Below are 19,873 nucleotides of genomic sequence, written 5' to 3'. Positions count from 1 at the left end.
TCTCTTTTGACTATTTCTCTCTTCTATCTCTATTTCGAATATTTCTCTCTTCTATCTCATTTTCGAATATTTCTCTTTTTCTCTACACTGCAGATACAATGGGCCACTCACCAAAAAAAAAAGACTTTTAATCAGACAATTCTTCCAACAGTAAATCTGCGGGTAGTAATGTTTAGCTTGGGGTGGGCATATCCCTGGGGCACACCATCGACCGGTTAAATGTACCGTGCCATGGGCGTAGACAGGATTCTTTTTCGGTAACAGGGTGTTTTTTTTTCTTCCATTACATTAGAGATGCGCTATTCAAAAGCAATTCAAAAATTGAAAAAAAAAGATAGTTGGTAGAAAAATTAAGAAAAAAAAAGATAGTTGGTAGAAAAATTAAGAAAAAAAAAGATAGTTGGTAGAAAAATTAAGAAAAAAAAAGATAGTTGGTAGAAAAATTAAGAAAAAAAAACAAACAAACAACACAAAACAGTTTAATAAAGCGACCAATTTATTCATTTTAATCAAGCAGGTTAATCAGAAGAAAGACCTTTACTTCCATAAATAAATTGAATAAGAACATATACAAGCAAAATATTCTTAACGTCACTGTGACATGTTACTGTTTCCCTTCAGATTTTTACACCACCGTTTTTAAGGAGAAAGGTCATACGCTATGTCCAAACACTGTCCATAAATACAAAGCGATTCATTAATTTGAGATGTTTCACATCAGGTGCACGTCATGTCACGTGTTTAATAAAAATGTGCCAAAGGCTACTAAGGAATCAATAGATTGCTGGTATATCACAAACACATAAAATAATATGTAAAAAACAAGTTATTAAAATCTACATGGAAAAATTAACAACTAGAACCCGGTAGGCTTACAAAGCTAATCTTTATGATTTTTGTATATAAAATTGGAAAAGTAAGAAAAAAAAAAGGTCGAGAGGTGGTAACATTAAACATATTTGAATTGATACATGCTGTCATGAAAAAGAAAAAAAAAAGATTTTTGGTGTGTCCATTTGCTTTTAGCTCAAAGTAATAGTTTATTATAAAAGTTATCAACGTTTAGTGTTGAGTTGGCAGAAGTGATTTATGACGTCCTTGACATTGTTGAGTTACTTCAAAACCTTTTCCCAATCTTCTTCTTTTATTTTTTTAAAATTAAGGTATTCTTCCACCACATTTCTTCATATCGCGTTTTCTTCTTTTTTTCAGTCTGATTGAATTTATTGCATATGAAACATAAAATCAAGTGTAAACAAAGAGCAGATTGCTGTTCTTACATGTCAGCGCGAGAGTGCTTAATTAATATTGATTAACATAAATATAATGTGTAGGTTTTCAGTGGTTCAACGTTAGACTTTGAGGTTTAACCACATTGCAACATCGAAGTGAGCGGTCACTACAAAGTTATATATATATATATATCTTCTGTAAAGATGAAAAAAAAAATATGTTTAAAACAAACAAAAAAAAAGACTTTATAAAAGGCAACAAAAACTAAAACAACATTATGTCATGTCAGTCAAACAAGCTTTCGTCCAAAGTAGACAGCGGCGTTGAGCATCAGCACAAGAGCAACTGAAGAGACCAGCCCACAGCCTGGAGGTCATAAAATAAAATGAACTAAAATAATTTAATATTTGATTACAACATGTTAATAATCAAGTGATGTACGAAATGAAATCACACATATACCTTACAGCAGAGGAGTAGCTAAGTGTGGTGTCACCCAAATGGCTAATAGTGTCACCCTTTCGATTACTCCCATCCCAAAATATAATTACCCAGTAAAATCTATCGATGGTTCATTCTTTATGCACTTTGTGTTGTAACATTATACGAAAATAGCAGAGTGTCAGCGTTACTGTACAGCGGGGACAGGTTCAATTTATTTTGAAGTCACCTCTTATTGTACAGCGGGGACAGGTTCAATTTATTTTTAAATTTGTTGTTACTGTACAGCGGGGACAGGTTCAATTTATTTTTGAATTTGTTGTTACTGTACAGCGGGGACAGGTTCAATTTATTTTCGAATTCGTTGTTACTGTACAGCGGGGACAGGTTCAATTTATTTTAGAACTCGTTGTTACTGTACAGCGAGGACAGGTTCAATTTATTTTCGAATTTGTTGTTACTGTACAGCGGGGACAGGTTCAATTTATTTTCGAATTCGTTGTTACTGTCTTTTTTAACACTTGGAAATCAACCCACCCCACACTGGCGTTTAAGTTTGAAATATGTTTGTCAGAAATGAAGATTATTACGTTCTAGTCCAAGCCCGAATTCAAAGGGGGCCCACGGGGTATGGAGGTGATCGGCATTTTATGAAAAAAAAAATTAAGACAAGGAAGTGGATAACAGAAATATTACCTGTGCATCCTACTTTTATTGTGGCTTCCACTGATACCTTGAGCGCTGAGGCAGCTGTGGCTTCTATAACGTTACAGCCGGCACTGGTTGTTTTAGTCGCTAGACAAGTAACATAGGCTCTCATAGCACTGTAACAAGAAACACATTTTTACATATATTTTCTTTTCAAAACTCGGTGAAGACTGGGATTTTCAATTTCGGGATTTTTAGGGCGCCCCTGATTCCACCCAACTCTAATGGGTAGCTGACTCTAGTTGAGGAATGTCAAGGAGGTTGGTCGTTGTGCTGGTCACATGACACCCTGCTCGTTAACCGCAAGCCAAGGAAACAGACGGCATTGACTTCATCTGACCTATTGATTGAAAGGTCTGAAAGGGGAACTTTACTTTTTTTTACTTAATTGATTAATTAACGGGTTGATTTTGTTATTTTTTCGTGTGTTGTCACCGAGAATGAGCTCATGTGCAACACTTGATGACTTCAGAATGAGTAGAAGTGGTCGAACATTCGATCGCAAAAATCCAAGCATAGAAGTAAGCGTTAAACAAAGATGAATTTGCATAGACTGCTACATTATGCATAGACTGCTACATTATGCATAGACTGCTACGTTATGTATAGACTGCTACATTATATTAAAACTAAAAAGATAATCGTGACAGTGTCTCTGTATATGAACGATTGCGTTGTAAGTGCCTATAAGGTCAGAAAATTCGAAAGTTAAACTGAAGTCAAGCTGCTGCGCTCGGGTGTGTTCGTCCCCAAAACTGTAACCTGATTGAAAAGGTTCAACACAGTACGATCTCATCCTGAAGAATTGTTTGCGTTTTCAATTAAAACTAGGTCATCTGTTGCTAACATTTCACCTTCACCTTGCTTTTCAAAGCCTTTGCACAACCTGTGCCTCGTAGAATTTCTACAAAATTTTTGTTCAAACATTCCAGAATACACAAGTCTTTAGTTCAGTGGTTCCCAAACCTTTCTCACAACGGAACACTTCGTACATTGAGCGGAACACTTTGCTTACTTTTTTTAGGTTGGACTTTTTTTCTATTTGTTTAATTAAAAAATAATAATGAAACCATATTCTAAATTAAACATTAGCATTTTTCTTTCAAGTATAAACTTATCAGAAATATATAGATAGATAAGGATGAAACAAGGAGTATCCAGATCTTGTGATACCCTTTAAAGTTGCACAGAAACTCATTTAACGGTTAATCTTTATAACTTTGTTTCAATTTAGAGTCAAAATCAAGATCAGTTCAAAGTTAATAGGGATGTTTAATATATTTGTTACCAAGAAAAACTAATTACATTTTTTGTGTGTATTTTGTGCTGAAGAGAGAGGAGAGAGGAGCCTCCACTTTGTGAGTACTGTGACTCTCGCCTCACCGTGGAACATATCCTCATTGATTGCTCCAGATACCAGGATGTCAGGGAGAACTTTTTTTTCGAGCACACAACTTAAAAACACTATTCGACAATGTCGACCCTGGGGAGGTACTGGGCTTTGTCCGGGAGGTGGGGTTGTCTACGAAGATCTGATTTATGAATTGTGAACATATAATATTTACATAAGATTTTTACCAAATTATTAAATTTTTATTACCTTTACTATTTAAACTGTGAATAGACCTTGTTTTTAATGATTTAACTGTATAGAATTTAGCCCTTGTTATGTAAAGGGAGAGTGATCCTTAAAGGATTACGTGCACGACATGGCCTAAATTGTGCCGATGTGCCTAAACTCAAAACTCAAACCCATTTACTTAGAGATTAATTCATGTTTAGACCTACTACTTAATTATTCCATTAGTTCGTGGAATACCAAGTCAGGCCTCACGGAGCAGTATTGTTCCGTAAAAAACACAGTTTGGGAACCACTGCTTCGGTTCATCGTTTTTCACATTCCTATTTACACAACAAAAAGGTGTACAAAAGAAATATATAATGCAACGTAGACAAGCGCAAACATTATCCACAGATTTCTTCGCTTGGTCAGTTTCTCGTTCAGAGAAGTAAAAAACTGTCGAAGCGCAAAATAAAATAAAAACGAAACAAAATGTCAAGGTTTTAGAGATCTGATGAAAACCTTTTGCCCGACCAGTTTTTTTTTTTTCATTTACACGATCCCCTAAAAATTAAATTCATATTTGGATAATTGTGGGCTTAGTGACTATATACAAATAACACTTTGAGGTACCAAGCAATGCTCATGTTTTATAATTCAAAAGATTTTTCTCATCCCATTTTCTTTTCTAAAAGTTACATTCTTAATGTCCTATTTAACATTCTTAATGTCCTATTTAACATTCTTAATGTCCTATTTAACTTTCTCTTAAGTAATATTTGTAAACATGTCACTATCGACACACAGTTCCTCGAGGGTCCGTTTTTATGGCGGACACCTGCACGGCTGATGTGGTAAAGAGGAAGGAATAAAGCAGGGTGGTTCCCGGTGTGCTCGGCCTTTTGCCTCACTTCTAAGCCGAGTCTTGGGAAGTGAGCCATCAGTAATGGGGGGGGGCAGACATTCACATCAGCTTGGATCTTTCCCAGACAGAAGTTTGTTTCAATCAGACAGCAGATGCCAAGCCGATAGGCAAGACGTCAGGACAGTTGGAGAACTTGGAGAGACTAGCCAAGAACTGAAACGCCTGGTGGAAGCTGGTTGGTGGCCTATGCCCCAGACGGGATCACAGGCAGAGATGATATTGAAACGAGCTTCTGTGGGCCCAGGGCTCCAAGAGGCTTAGACTCAACTCTTAGGACAACTTGGAAGAAAAAAAAGAAGAAAGTCTTTTTTTCCCCCTAAAAGTTATATTTTTAATGTCTGACTTTCTAAAAGTTATATTTTTAATGTCTTACTTTCTAAAAGTTATATTTTTAATGTCTGACTTTCTAAAAAGTTATATTTTTAATGTCTGACTTTCTAAAAGTTATATTTTAATGTCTTAGTTAACTTTTTAAATTGCTAAAAGTAATAAATTTCATTGGTGTGGATATAGTCATATGTTTTTTTTTTATCCTTATAACATTAACATATCGGAAATAGTTTATGACATCATGTTTATGCTTCCTTTTAAGGGACAATTGGGATCATTAGCCATGGTAGTCAGTAGTCGCCAGTCGGTGGGTAAAGACCAGCATGTTACAACAAAAAGAAATAAACCCCCCATCAAACTTGTATTTTGATACTTAAACGAGATCTTGAATTACCGTTCCTAAATCTACATGTAATCTTTATCTATGTATTGCACCTAACAGCCTTCCTGTCATGCACTGGCGGATCCAGAACTTTGGAGTGGGGGGGGGGGGCGATTTTTTTCCAAACCCTAACCCTAACGCCCAGTAAATCCTAACCCTATGCATAAACGTGCGTACAGCATATATATATATATATATATATATATATATATATATATATATATATATATATATATATATATATATATATATATATATATATTCGATATATGAGAATAAAATAAGACTTTCTCAATCTTCGGCGAAAAAAAACAGAAAAAAAAACAGTCATGTTGAGGCCTTGTTAAGTTCCCTCAGTGGGGTTCAGGGCGAAGCCCTGACGCCAAAAGCGTTTTCTTGCATTTTTCACGGCTGAAACGCATTCTCCTGACATCTACAGCTCATCATTTATCAGTTCGCCCCGACGCCAAAAGCGTTTTCTTGCATTTTTCACGTCTGAAACGCATTCTCCTGATATATACAGCTCATTATTTATCAGTGGGGTTCGGGGCTAAGCCCCGACGCCAAAAGCGTTTTCTTGCATTTTTCACGGCTGAAACGCATTCTCCTGATATCTTATCTTATCTTCTTATATGATACAGACGTTACTTCAAAAAAGAAGATGATTACGTCCTACGCGTCATGCATTTAGTCATGCATGTTAACCAATGACTTAAATTCATGCATGTTAACCAATGACTTAAATTCAGCCAAGTCACTGGTTTTCCTGGCTAGCTCAAGCAACCCATTCCATGCTCTAATAGCACTAGGGAAGAAGGAGTGTTTGTACAAATTTGTCCTAGCATATGGGACGAGGAATGTCTACAGCTCACTATTTACCAGTTGGGTCCGGGGCGAAGCCCCGACTCCAAAAGCGTTTTCTTACATTCTTCACTGCAGAAACGCATTCTCATGAAATCTACAGCTTATTATTCATCAGTGAGGTTCGGGGCGAAGCCTCGACGCTATAAGCGTTTTCTGGCATTCTTCACTGCAGAAACGCATTCTCCTGACCTACAGCTCATTATTCATTCTATTATAAAGGACCTTTTGAATAATGTGGAAAAATATTCTAATATGAATTTATAGTCCCTTAATACATTGCAAATACAACCGATTTGTCCTTTAAAAAGATAAGATACCCCACATATTTACATTAAGGCTTTGAGGATCGCCGCCGAAAAAAAAAATTCGATTCAATAAAATTCAGGCATAAATTTTGAGTTATAGTCCTAAATTTATTTAACTAGAAAAATATGAGATAGAGTAAAGGTTGGAAAAAGTCGACTAGGAAAAGATTATCTGGCTTTTGAACTCATCTCAACCGTGACTGTTATATTGAAAAATTTCGTTTCAATTATAACATTTCCAAAGCAAAGTCTTTTTTAAAATAGTTATGATAAATTCATGTGAAATTACACAAACTCTGTCTGGAAAGGGGAAGGGCAGTAAAATGAAAACGATTAATCCTCGCTCTTTTTATAATTTCTGCTAATGATTGCATTTTGCATTCAAGAATAGGGGTTGGGCGACTCGATATAAGAGATTAATTTATAGCATATATAAATTATATTAGTGACAGATTTTTTAAATTTTGTAATTTCTTACTATAATACAAAAAGAAAAAGTATTGGTTTGTCCGATGGGGGGAAGGTGATTGCATGTATAGCACTTCCACCTGTTTATATTATATAGATGTTCGACTAATTTTGTTCACATACTATGTTTTCTCCATAAAAGTAGGACCGCCCCCTCCCCCCCCCCCCCACACTAAAGGGTTTAGATGGGAAGGGCAGTAGAGGTATTCGCTCCTCCCCTTCCAATCGGCCATCAAGTGAACGACATAATATAAAGACCGGTTAAAATACCCATAACAAGTTTTAATCATATAGATATTTAATTGATTCTGTTAGCAAGCTGTGATTTCTACAAATAAATAGGACCGCCCCCCCACTCGAAAGTTTATGGTTGGGGGGGGGGGGGGGCGGATTGATGCCATCGCCCGCTCCCGACCCTACCAAATCGGCCCATATACTGGAAAAGGGGGCGAAATAATCTAAAAATAGGTTGAAATATAAATAATTAGTATATATTATTAGCATAAGTAATAAATTCGTATATAAATTGTGTGAATTCTATACTAAAATTCGTCCGCCGAGTAGGAGAATTTACCTCCTGGATCCGCCAGTGCTGTCATGATTGTATTTGTATAAAGTTTGTAATAGAATCTTGGTTGTAAGATATAACGATTTCTATGTTTATTTATTATCATTTCATTGGTCTATTAGTTTTAGTAGAGTGACATCCCTTGAGAGGTTGTTGTTATCGACAGAGGCCTGAGTTTTAAGTCTAAGCGTATAAGTACTATAAAAGTCAGTTTCATAGTTGTGTATGTTTAATACTTTAATATTTGATGCCGTTATCTACAACGACAGTTTATGATTGTTTTATTAAATGTATATTTCTGTCATTAGTTGATCCCTGGCGTCTTTTGAATTCTTGAAAGAAGTACGTCAATGTATGTGTCCATGTCCAAACCATGTCAGGAGTTCACAACAGCTCCCCCCCACTTTTTTTTTTATAGTTTTCCCATAAGTACAAGACAATATGAAATAAAACCTGCAAGAGGTCCCTCCTGAGTCACAGCTTGGGCAATCAGCGTAGCATACACTCTGTAGGGCAACTGTCAATAAAGTAAAAAAGATACAACTAATGAACTCTGGGGATGAACTAATGAAAATACGAGTAAAAACAGGCAAAATTCATGGCGTAGAAATAATATTCTTTGTTTTGTATTCTGAAAACCAATGGAGAAACTTCTTTGAATTTCTTACTTTTTGTTTAATATAAGACTTATCACATGCAAATACAAATGATGGTCCTAACTGGGGTTTAAAGTGTTACTTAGAGAAAACAATTATTTCATTAGTCCAGTATAAAAAAAATTCTTTGTCAAATACAGATCTAATATTAATTTTCAATTTCTAATTTGTTCAAAATTGGTAAATAAGATCATCAATATTCAACAAAACACTAAAGGGGAATAACGTGTTTTAAAAGTAGAAATACTAGTATAGAGCTCCTCCTTTGTTGTCGAAGATGATGACATTTCTTATTTCCTATGGACTCGAAGATGACTGTAAAGTCCAATCCTCGCTTTAAAAAGCCAGCCGCATACGTGGCATGGGTAGGCTAGGTCAGTTGCAGATAGGCTTTCTTCTTCTCTCAGCCTTTTGTTGGTTCGGCGCTCTTTCACCCTGGCCACTCTTCTTGCTTCAAATCTTGAGACTCCGAGACTTACAGCTTCACGCCATGAGGAGCGATCGAGAGCTAGTGCTTCCCAGCTGTGAATGTCGATATCGCAATCCTTGAAGGAGCCCTGAGAGTGCCATTGTAGCGCTTGTATTGGCTTCCCTGGGAGCGCTTTCCTGAACACAACTCCCAATACAGAAGTCATTTGGGAAGGCGTTTGTCTGGCATGCGGACTACATGTCCATTGTTAATGGCGACTCAGCGCTATACCTTGTGAAGACAAGTCTAAAGAGAGGTAACTCTTAAGTGACCAGCTGACACAGGACAAAGGTCAAGATTGCAGAAAACAATCGATGCTGATGAACGTATTTGAGCAAGAGGTTGAATACGTAATGAAGGGAAACAATCGAATGCCACTAACATAAATAAATTCTCCAGAACCTAAAGCCGACCTCTCTCTAAAACTGCCGAGAATATTTCGACGTGTCAACGAGCTATCGTTCTAAACTGCCCACAGGTTGTGACCTCGCGGGCCAGTGTTTAGGCCTTCTATGACGAATGGCCTCGGTTCAAGTCAACCACTAATGTTGAACGCGATGGCAGGGTGGTCAAGTGCTTAGCTTAGAACCGATGGGTCCCGGGTTTAAATGCCGGTGAAGACTGGGATTTTAATTTTTTTTTATTTTTAGGAAGCACCTGAGTAAACTCTTATGGGTACAGGGTACCTGATATTAGTTGGGGAAGTGTAAAGTAGGTTAGTCCCAACCACATGATACCCTCGTTAACAGTGGGCCACAGAAACAGATGACTTTTACATCATCTGCCTCATAGATCGCAAGGTCTGAAAGAGCTTTTATTTTGTACAACTAGTAGTGGTACTTACCAGCAAAGAAAACAAATAGACCTATGATGCTCAAGCCTGCCATTTTCTCTCAGAATGATGGGTTTTCTGGGTTTTTATCTGGGTAGAGAATAAACGTAAAAAAAACATATTTTTAAGATATTTTGGAATGTTCGCGATTTTTAAGACTTTAAATTAACTGATTGCAAAGTGTTGTTTTATGTAAAATTTAATTACCACATATATTCTAAGCATTTGAACAAATATTTAAGAAGCAGAGGTAGAATATCAATGTTATCCATACTATATAAATGTCTGCTAATGGCAATGTCTTCAACTTCGAAGATTAATGAATCGTTCTGTGGAACACATGACTACTCAAAACTAGTTGCGACCTATATATTTTTTAGTGCATTGTGCAGACAAAGCCGTTGTCCAACGTCGGTCAATGTAAGTTTTTTTGTTTTTTTTTCATCTGCGCATGTCTTCAATAAGGGCTTTTCTTTGGGTCTCAAATTTGTGTCCCGCAGCTTTTTATGAGAGCTCTCTAGCTTTCTCTTTCAGAGGCCATTTGCTGCCATCTACTTTCCCTCATGCCAGGGAGGTCAGATCTTTATAGCGCCAACGTGGGGTGGGGCGGGAAGCACCTCTGTTACGCCTTCCTCCTTTAAGCTCGCCAATGAAAATCGCAGTCGTCTCTCATGCCGGATTAAGTGTCCGACCCAGTGCAGCTGTCGAATGGTAATTAGTGCTTCTATACTGTCCACACCTGCCTACAGCAGAACATAGTTATATGTAATATAGTCCTGCCAGCGTATGCACATTAAGTGCAGAGATATTCTCGTGTAACATACAATGTTCTGTATAAATATTTATTCTGTATGATAGCGCACTATTTCTTAATACAATTGTAGAAATAGAAGGATGTAGGATTATGTTACACAAAGAATTTGATTTTTTTTTACTTGAAGAAAGTAGGCTTATTTCATGTCAAGGAAAAAGGCTTATTACGAGTGAAGGAAGTGGGCTAATGAAGTAAGTTGTCTCGAAGAAGGTAGGCTTATATTACATGAAATAGGTATGCCAAGTAGGCTTATATTACATGAAATAGGTATGCTTAAGTAGGCTTATATTACATGAAATAGGTATGCTTAAGTAGGCTTATATTACATAAAATAGGTATGCTGAGTAGGCTTATATTACATGAAATAGGTATGATGAGTAGGCTTATATTACATGAAATAGGTATGTTAAGTAGGCTTATATTACATGAAATAGGTATGTTAAGTAAGCTTATATTACAAGAAATAGGTATGATGAGTAGGCTTATATTACATGAAAAAGGTATGCTTAAGTAGGCTTATATTACATAAAATAGGTATGCTGAGTAGGCTTATATTACATGAAATAGGTATGCTTAGTAGGCTTATATTACATTAAATAGGTATGCTTAAGTAGGCTTATATTACATGAAATAGGTATGCTTAAGTAGGCTTATATTACATGAAATAGGTATGCTTAAGTAGGCTTATATTACATGAAATAGGTATGCTTAAGTAGGCTTATATTACATGAAATAGGTATGCTTAAGTAGGCTTATATTACATGAAATAGGTATGCTTAAGTAGGCTTATATTACATGAAATAGGTATGCTTAAGTAGGCTTATATTACATGAAATAGGTATGCTTACGTAGGCTTATATTACATGAAATAGGTATGTTGAGTAGGCTTATTGTGACAAGTCAAAAACTCGATGTCAGAGTCACTCAAATTTATCACAGCATTAATAATTATTTTTCATTATTTATTTATTTTATTTCAATTATTTCCCCGTCCTAACCGCAATTTCTTCACCCGCACCACCTTTTCCGCTCCAGGCTAAACTTAGTTGACCACATTGGAGAAAACTAGGCCAGTCCTGTCATTTATCTGCCCTTGACCGGGGCAAAGATAGACACGTTCTCTTTGATCTCATCGGCAGGATGTCTGACAGCCGCAGTGGACACCACCTTGTGTGGAATGCAAGTCAATCCCCCCCCCTTTCTCCTACGTCTCTCTTTGATCTAGGAGATTACTCGAGTCAAAGTGCCTCTCGACGTACCCATGTGCGACTCCCATCTCAAGTCTAATTCACCCACGTGTAAGATAATCCTTAGCCTAGGACATTTCCTGTTTCCGCCCACACTTTCCAGGCCTGTATATAAGGTAAATTAAATCAAGTAAGACTCTCTCTTTCTCATTCGAGCTGAGCTATCGAGTCTGGACTATATCATTTATTCTCCCTCCTAGAGGAATACCTGGTGGTAAGCCGAACTTAATCACAAGTTCCATCTTAATTACTTTTGTGCTATTTCCATTGGATATTATCATGTGTATTTTCCTTATTTCATTTATATTTAATTAGTGCATTGTGTATTTCTCACTGGCGTAAGTAGAAAACATAAACCCTTCTAGGTACATTTTATATTATTACTTTCCCCTTTTATGTACCTTTTTATATTGCTACTATCAGCCATCTATTTTCCAAATCCCATTTGTCATCATCTCCCCATTGTGCTCTAAAGCAATTTTACCAATCTGACGAATGCACCTCAGTCGAGGGCATCGATAAGATGCATGAGAGACATGTCCTAACTTGTCTTTATTTATCCGCAGCCTCCCTCAGGTGTCTGCCTATTTATTTATTGGATCAACGATCTATTTACCTGCATTTGTGCTTAGTGCTATTCAGCACAGCACTTGCCTACTGAGATCTACTCAACTCTACCACTTGGCGCTATCGGCATTGCCCGCCTATTCGACAGCCCACCTGTCAAGCTATTAGGTGCGACGTCCCTATAGATTCAGATCTGTGTGAGACGTCATAGCTACGCCAACCCTCTGCAACTCACTGGACATATCCTGTCAACTACGCTGCCCAAGGCAGATCAGCTCTGCCCGCAGTAACCTTGTGCCCACGGTAGCCGGCCACCCGCCCTACTGTGCCCACTACAGATTCTAGAGCTTGGGATTAAGACTCCACAAGAACTATATCACCGGCGTCCCTCTATCCGCTAGAGCGCCACCTCCAGCTGCAGAACCTCAAGCCAGGACACAGCCAGCTGCGACATCAACAGGACAACCAGCTAAGTCAGAGGACAAAGTAACATACTCTCTTATTAGGTGCAAGAGTGATGATCAAATCAGGTATTCACTAGAGATAGATGCAAACCCTCCCCCTTTTTATTATTATCTGTAAATATTTATGTAAATAAATATTCGTCATTTTAACTTTTGTATCTATCTTTCATTGCTTGTCTCGTTGCGTGTCTGCTCCCGATTCATATGCTGATAGGTTGGGGTGTGATAGCTTTAAAAATAATCATCCCCTAGAAATTAAACGCGCCAAACACACATCACATTTCCCCACCTGTCACACTTATATTACATGAAATAGGTATGTTGAGTAGGCTTATATTACATGAAATAGGTATGTTGAGTAGGCTTATATTACATGAAATAGGTATGCCAAGTAGGCTTATATTACATGAAATATGTATGCTAAGTTAATTGAAGAAAGTTGGCTTATGATACACAGGAAGAAAGAAAAAAGATTGTGAACAAAGTACCTTCTATACGATGTAAGTCTGAATAAATGTTTTTTTTAAATCTTTTAAATCCCATTCAGTGAATCATCATCAATACCAAACAAAAACAAAAACCATTCAGACGACATAAAGCAGGTGGGGCTACATTTTTTAGAGATTGAAAACACACACACACACAAATAATTCAGATATTGTTTTTTTTATATCCTTAACTCTTGTCTCAAAACTTAATAGAAAACTTTTTTTTTATGGGGACGTGACTGTGCTCTCACAAACAATGTTCTGTTTGTTAAGTAAGGAAAGAATGGGGAGTATTTATACCTCTGTCAATGTTATGGTGACATTCAGGACTTGTGGTGTAGTGGACTTTTTTTTTTCTCATAAAAGAAGAGGGGGTTGGTGTGTGATCGTGTGTGCGTGTGTCTAGGGTTAAAACGTTAATCCCTCCAAACAAAGTAATTGAATAAAGACACAAGAGGCAATGTAGGCGAAGGTGGCATTAGGGGGGGGGGTTGGCGATTGGGGCAACCGACCTAGGCCCCGCGCCTTAGACAGCCCCGCGATTACAGCGATAAAGAGAATGGTTTGTCACTGTCAGTCTATCATACAGATAGTCTTCGTCCAAATAAGGCACTCTCCCAGGGCCCCGCTCATTGCTGAGAGGGGGGGGGTGAACGACTGGACATCTCTTGAATGAGGCACTTTCGCCGCTTGGGATGTTATTCTTACTCAATAATTATATTAAGAATATTTTATTTATGGGCTAAAACAGACCTGCTTTTTATATAAATCTGTTTACCCTTCGCATATCCCTAAGTCTGTTGAACCGTTGGGGCACCACATAACATCTACCGTCCGCCTTTCTCCATTCCTTTCTGTCTTTCACCTTGGATAAAATATCATTCAATGACAGGCCTGTCCCTTCTTTTACCCCTTTGTTTTTCACTGCTAGATACCACTACCAAAGCCCAGCAATTAAGCTGCCAGGCATTCAAACTGCCCAGCAATTAAACAGCCCAGAATTCAAACTGCTCAGCAATTAAACTGCCCGGCATTCAAACTGCCCAGCAATTAAACTGCCCGGCATTCAAACTGCCCGGCATTTAAACTGCCCCAGCAATTAAACTGCCCGGCATTCAAACTGCCCGGCATTCCAACTAGCCAGCTATTGTATCTACATTGAATGACCTCAACGTACAGCACGTCCGAATACCACTTTGACCCCGTCTCTACACACATGCCTAAACATTGTCAAACTCTGCCCCCGAAGTAACGCAAGAGAACAGTGACCGTCTTTGTTACTCTCGAGAACCGCGGGACGTGTTAGTCAGAGTGTGTAGTGTCTATATTAAAGATCTGCCCAGTTAAGAAGACCATGCATATCCTAATTGTGACAATCATTTTTACCTCTATGCTCCATTGAGGTTATCAAAATAAATTTCCATTTCTATGACTAAAATTGACAAAAGAATTGATCCTTTTACTACAACAAAAATTTATTTAAAAATTAAATGCTTTATTAAAATTAATAAAACGAAAAATGAAATTATAATTGCGTTGTGTGACACAGTCATGTACTACAGTAATAAAATAAAAATAAAAAGCAACACTTAACAAGGTTACAAAGACAGTTTGTGTGGAAACACAAACTTAAAATCGGCCCCCGAAGTGGTCCACCCAGACAGGCTTCAATATTTTCAGAAAGAACATCCAAATGAAATTATATCAAAGACAAATGAGAGATAAGAATGGAGAAAGAAGGTTGACAGAACTTGTGTAGTGCCCAAATGGTGCTGCAGATCAAAGGATAGGTGCAAGTGAATGCAAAGTTAGATGTGAACCTGGCCTAATTGGTTCCCCTTTCAGACCTTGTGGTCTATAGGGCAGATGATGTAAAGTTCATCTGTTTTTGTGGCGTACGGTTAACGAGGGTGTCGTGTAGCCAGTACAACGACCAACCGCCTTTACTTTTCCCCAACTAATGTCAGGTACCCATTAGAGCTGGGTAGACCTAGAGGCGTCCAAGGATCCCGAAATTAAAAATCCCAATCTTCACCAGGATTCGAACCCGGGACCCTCGGTTCGGAAGCTAAGCGCTTTACCGAGCCTCTCCTGGTCTTTACATAATGTAATTGTTTTGAAATGGCTTAATCTTTTATTCTTATTAAGGACCTCCAATCACGAAAATTTAAAAGAAAATGAAATATATAAGATTACTGTTCGTTTTAAATTAGGTCTAACTTATAATGCATACTAATTAGCTTTTTCTCTTTAAAAAAACTGCTTGCATAACTGATTTTAAAAATGAGATTTTTCGCTTTCAGGAAAAAAAAAAGTAGCCGTTGCATCAGAACTTTGAATGGTCTAAAATATTGTGATGTCGGATTTTCAATATCTTTTCTAGTTTACGAGATCTAAACGGGACGGATAGACAGACGGACAGACGGACAGACATTTCGCACAAAACTAATAGCGTCTTTTCCCCTTTCGGGGGCCGCTAAAAATTGCATATCTACTTCGTTGTACTAGGAACATTTATATATATATATATATATATATATTTATATATTTATATATATATATATATATATTGATATGATAATGTCTTTTTCAAAAAATAAATTTTATATGTAAGTTTGACGAAGCTAAACTATGAAGGTAACTTTGGATTGAATTAGGATTGAAAATTAGTAACACCATCGCCTATAAGCTGCAATGATTATCCCTAAACAAAGTGTAAGTCTTCATGCATACTGTTACAATTATTGTTATTGTTATTATTAGAAGTATTTTGTTTCTTGACTTAAAAAAACAACAAAACAACTTACCGTGTCATATGCACAACTAGAGGAGTATCTGATCGGCAGGCCAGGTCACAAACACACACACACGTCTGTTTAAGGCAGTGATGTTCACTGATGTTACCTGGGATCTTGTATGGTTGGCAGTGATGGCTACACGTGACCCCAAAACTATTTCGAAAGATCCAAAACAAACTCCCCCCTTCCCCTTCTCATTCAAGTTCTATTACTATGTTTCATTACACACAAACACATGTACACGCGCGCATCAACACACACACACACACACACACACACTATGGGTTCAATTGAAAAATCAACAACTTTATTTTGGTTAGTGGATGCATGAATCATTTATTTACTAACTGCAGTAAGTCATGAATGTTAAAAACTAAGTCATGTAGGGAAAGGCTCTGGGGGGGGGGGATAACGTTCAGATTGTGGAGAGAGCTGAGGGTAGAGTCTACAAATGAACATTGCTATCTGGGTCTAGCAGTCCACAGAGTTCCCTAGTTAATTAGTGACGAGAGTGTGATGATGTAGGCGAATGTAGGAAATTTAGGCACTGGAAAGTGCCTAATTGTCCTGTACCTAAATTTCCAGACACCGATGTAGGCTACTTATCAACTACTTTTTTTTTTTTCAGGTAAGATGGTAGAGTGATTGAGTATGTTTTTTATATGTAAGCACTTAGTTTCAGAAACAAGGGATCTAGAGTTCGAATCCTAGTGAAAATTAAACAAAAACAAATGGTAAAAATATTTTTAATGGTACATATTTATTTTTGTTAGTCTAGATCAGTGGTTTTCAACGGGGTCGATATCTTAGGATTTGAAAGAAAGTCATGACAATCAGATTAATTTTTGTGTGTAATCACTGCAAATGAATTGACTATTTTTTGTATAATGATAATATTGGTATTGCCTTCGATACCGAAGAATACGACTGAGTGCAGTGTTTCACATAACTACGCAAACCCAATTTCGACCTGCATATTTTTCCAGAATTTTGTGCAGTCAAAGCCGTTGTCTGCTGGCGGTGTATTTAAATTTTCTTTCCGTCTTTTGCGCCTGTCTTCAATAATGGCTTTTCTTTGAGTCTCAAATGTTTGTTCCGCTGCTTTTGTAAGAGCTCTCCAACTGTATCTCTCAGAGGCCATCTGCTGCCAGTTACTTTCCTCTATGGCAGTGAGGACTTCTTTATAGCGTTTACGGGGGGCACTTCTGTAACTCCGTCCTACTCTAAGCTCACCAAAAAAGATCGCCTTTGGCATGCGGTTGTCTCCTATGCGGGATAAGTGTTATTGACAGCATAAAAATTAATAAAAATATGATATTTTGCTCAAATTGTGCCTTCTCACGCTTCTTTATAAGTGTTTTTCTTATAGGGGGGCGCTGGCTGATTAAAAAAAAAAATACGAAAAGGGCGCGGTAGGCCAAAAAAGGTTGAAGACCACTGGTCTAGATCTATTACATATTGAATTACGTGACTGATCCAGACTAATTGATACACTTAATATAAGTTTTTTTTAAATGTAATTTTTAGCGGCCTTCGAAAGGGGAAAAGACGCTATTAGTTTTGTGTGAAATGTCTGTCCGTCTGTCTGTCCGTCCCGTTTAGATCTGGTAAACTAGAAAAGATAGTGAAAATCCGACATCACAATATTTTAGACCATTCAAAGTTCTGATGCAACGGGCGGTTACTTTTTTTTTTCTGAAAGCGAAAAATCTAATTTTTTAAATCACTTATGCAAGCACTTTTTTAAAGAGAAAAACCTATTCAGTATGCATTATAAGTTGGACCTAATTTAAAACGAATAGTAATCTTCTAAACTACATTTTCTTGCAAAAACATTTTCATGTAGTAGAGACTTTTTTTTTTTTTTAATTTTTTTTTTTAATTTTTGAGGATTTAAATAAGAGATTGCTGCATTTCGTGAAGGAAGCCTTGGAAAACATGTTTTAGATGATATTGAATAATGTTTATAATTGTTTTACTGATTTGTTTATATTGATTGTGAGTTATTAAAAATTAAATATGTGTACCAGTGTATAAAACAGTGTCTTAAACTTAAGGGAAACCATAGTATGAATCAATAATCCTGCGACATTGTGTAAGCTATAATATAATAATATCCATGTGTAGGTACCAGTATCTATTAATATTGTTAAGAATCTCACTATCCAGGCTCTCTGCTAACTGCACCATACAACACCAACTTAAAGAACTTGACAACTCAGGGCTCCAAAATAACGTAACAATTTAATGGTTGAATAAATAAACTGTACAATTGGCAACACGTACACTGTACAAATATCTCTCCGATAACACCGTACCGCCGTATCAACTCTTGCACTGGCCTCTCCGTCTCGTTCCGGGCTTACACTGGGTTCAACTGTTCAGGACTGACTTCACACACTAGGCTCGTTGTGTCGGACTCGATCGCAGACCAAGATCAAGACGCCAGTCGTCTCAACTGTACTTGACAGTACTCCGAAGTGAACTGTCGTAATGCTCCGTACAGAACCACACCGTTGAACAGTGCTGTAGTCGACCGTGTTCTGAGCCCTGTCGTGAACCGTCTTGACTGCGACACCTCCGCTCTTTACATAGGGTCCCTACTGGCCTTCTAGAACCGGACGGAACATCGCTCGACGTTTCTAGCTTCGTCATATGACTACATCCCTCGTGACGCTCCTGAGCTCTGTTCACGACGGCGATCCTTCCCGAACCGTCCTGTTGACACTCGACTCGGCTGACCGTCGTAACTCGTCACGGTTGACCGCTCGTCTAGCGCTGACCTGGGGCGATTTGCGTTGGCTGACTACACTCACACCACTACCCCATTACATGCCACCACCAGGTTAATAACAATATATATTTCTGTTATGAAAAATCTTTTAATTATTTTCAGTAGGTTTGTATGTTATATATATTATACCATTGTTATATATTATATACCATTATATATTTTGATATTGGCAGTAAATAATGATGAAAATTACTTTAAAAAAAAAGAAAAAAGAAAAAGAGATTGAGCCTTTTCAAAACAATTACATCAATTATAGGACTTCAGTTAGGACATGGGAAGCGCGGTAGCTGAGCGGTAAAGCGCTTGGCTTCCGAACCGGAGTTCCCGGGTTCGAATCCGGGTTAAGACGGATTTTCAACTTGGGTACCTGACATAAGTTAGGGAAAAGTAAAGGCAGTTGGTTGTTGTGCTGGCTACATGACACCCTCGTTAACCGTAGGCCACAAAAACAGATGAACTTTACATCATCTGCCCTATAGACCACAAGGTCTGAAAGGGGAACTAGTTAGGCCAGGTTCACATCTAACTTTGCATTCACTTGCACCTATCTTTTGATCTGCTGAACCGTTGTGGCACTACACAAGATCTGTCAACCTTCTTTCTCCATTCTTATCTCTCATTTGTCTTTGATATAATTTCATTCGGATGTTCTTTCTGAAAATATTGAAGCCTGCCTAGAGGGACCACTTCGGGGGCCGATTTTGAGTTTGTGTCTCCACACAAACTGTCTTTGTAACCTTGTTTAGATTTTTTTGGTTAATTAGGATCAGTATCCTTTTAAATTGGATGAATTTAGTTCAGGTCTTAAACATCAAGATTCGAACCAGTGAAATTGAATGCCTAACCAATGTAAGTTACAGTACCTTCAAACTTAGTTTGGTTAACATTCGGCATGGCTCTCTCCCGTTCCTATATAACAACACAGACGTACAGAATCACATACACAAACACACACTCGC

The 19,873-nt window shown here is 37.6% G+C and overlaps 1 protein-coding gene across 2 annotated transcripts; it reads right to left on the bottom strand.

The window, feature by feature from the left end:
- Positions 1-478: 478 nt before the first annotated feature.
- On the bottom strand, positions 479-16,286 carry LOC106063321 (uncharacterized). 2 transcript variants are annotated; one of them, XM_056015334.1, is made up of 5 exons: positions 16,130-16,286; positions 9,755-9,832; positions 8,239-8,302; positions 2,371-2,498; positions 479-1,599 (listed from the first exon to the last, which is right to left on the bottom strand). In XM_056015334.1, exons 2-5 carry the CDS (start codon positions 9,795-9,797, stop codon positions 1,523-1,525), a joined length of 312 nt encoding a protein of 103 aa, XP_055871309.1. In that variant the 5' UTR covers positions 9,798-9,832; positions 16,130-16,286; the 3' UTR covers positions 479-1,522. The 2 variants fall into 2 exon arrangements, with proteins under 2 accessions (XP_055871309.1, XP_013077107.2); XM_013221653.2 differs by lacking the exon at positions 16,130-16,286 and adding an exon at positions 13,323-13,472.
- Positions 16,287-19,873: the final 3,587 nt, after the last annotated feature.

This window comes from Biomphalaria glabrata, chromosome 17 (assembly GCF_947242115.1).
Source record: "Biomphalaria glabrata chromosome 17, xgBioGlab47.1, whole genome shotgun sequence".
Lineage (NCBI taxonomy): Eukaryota > Metazoa > Mollusca > Gastropoda > Planorbidae > Biomphalaria > Biomphalaria glabrata.
This window is presented reverse-complemented; position numbering and strand designations above follow the sequence as displayed.

Coding starts and splice junctions, on each gene's coding strand:
- LOC106063321 (XM_056015334.1), bottom strand. CDS start 9,797: ATGGCAGGCTTGAGCATCATAGGTCTATTTGTTTTCTTTGCTG. Junction 8,303..9,754: donor TCTATTTGTTTTCTTTGCTG/GTAAGTACCACT, acceptor CTTTATTGACAG/TTGCCCTACAGAGTGTATGC. Junction 2,499..8,238: donor TCAGGAGGGACCTCTTGCAG/GTTTTATTTCAT, acceptor TTCTTGTTACAG/TGCTATGAGAGCCTATGTTA.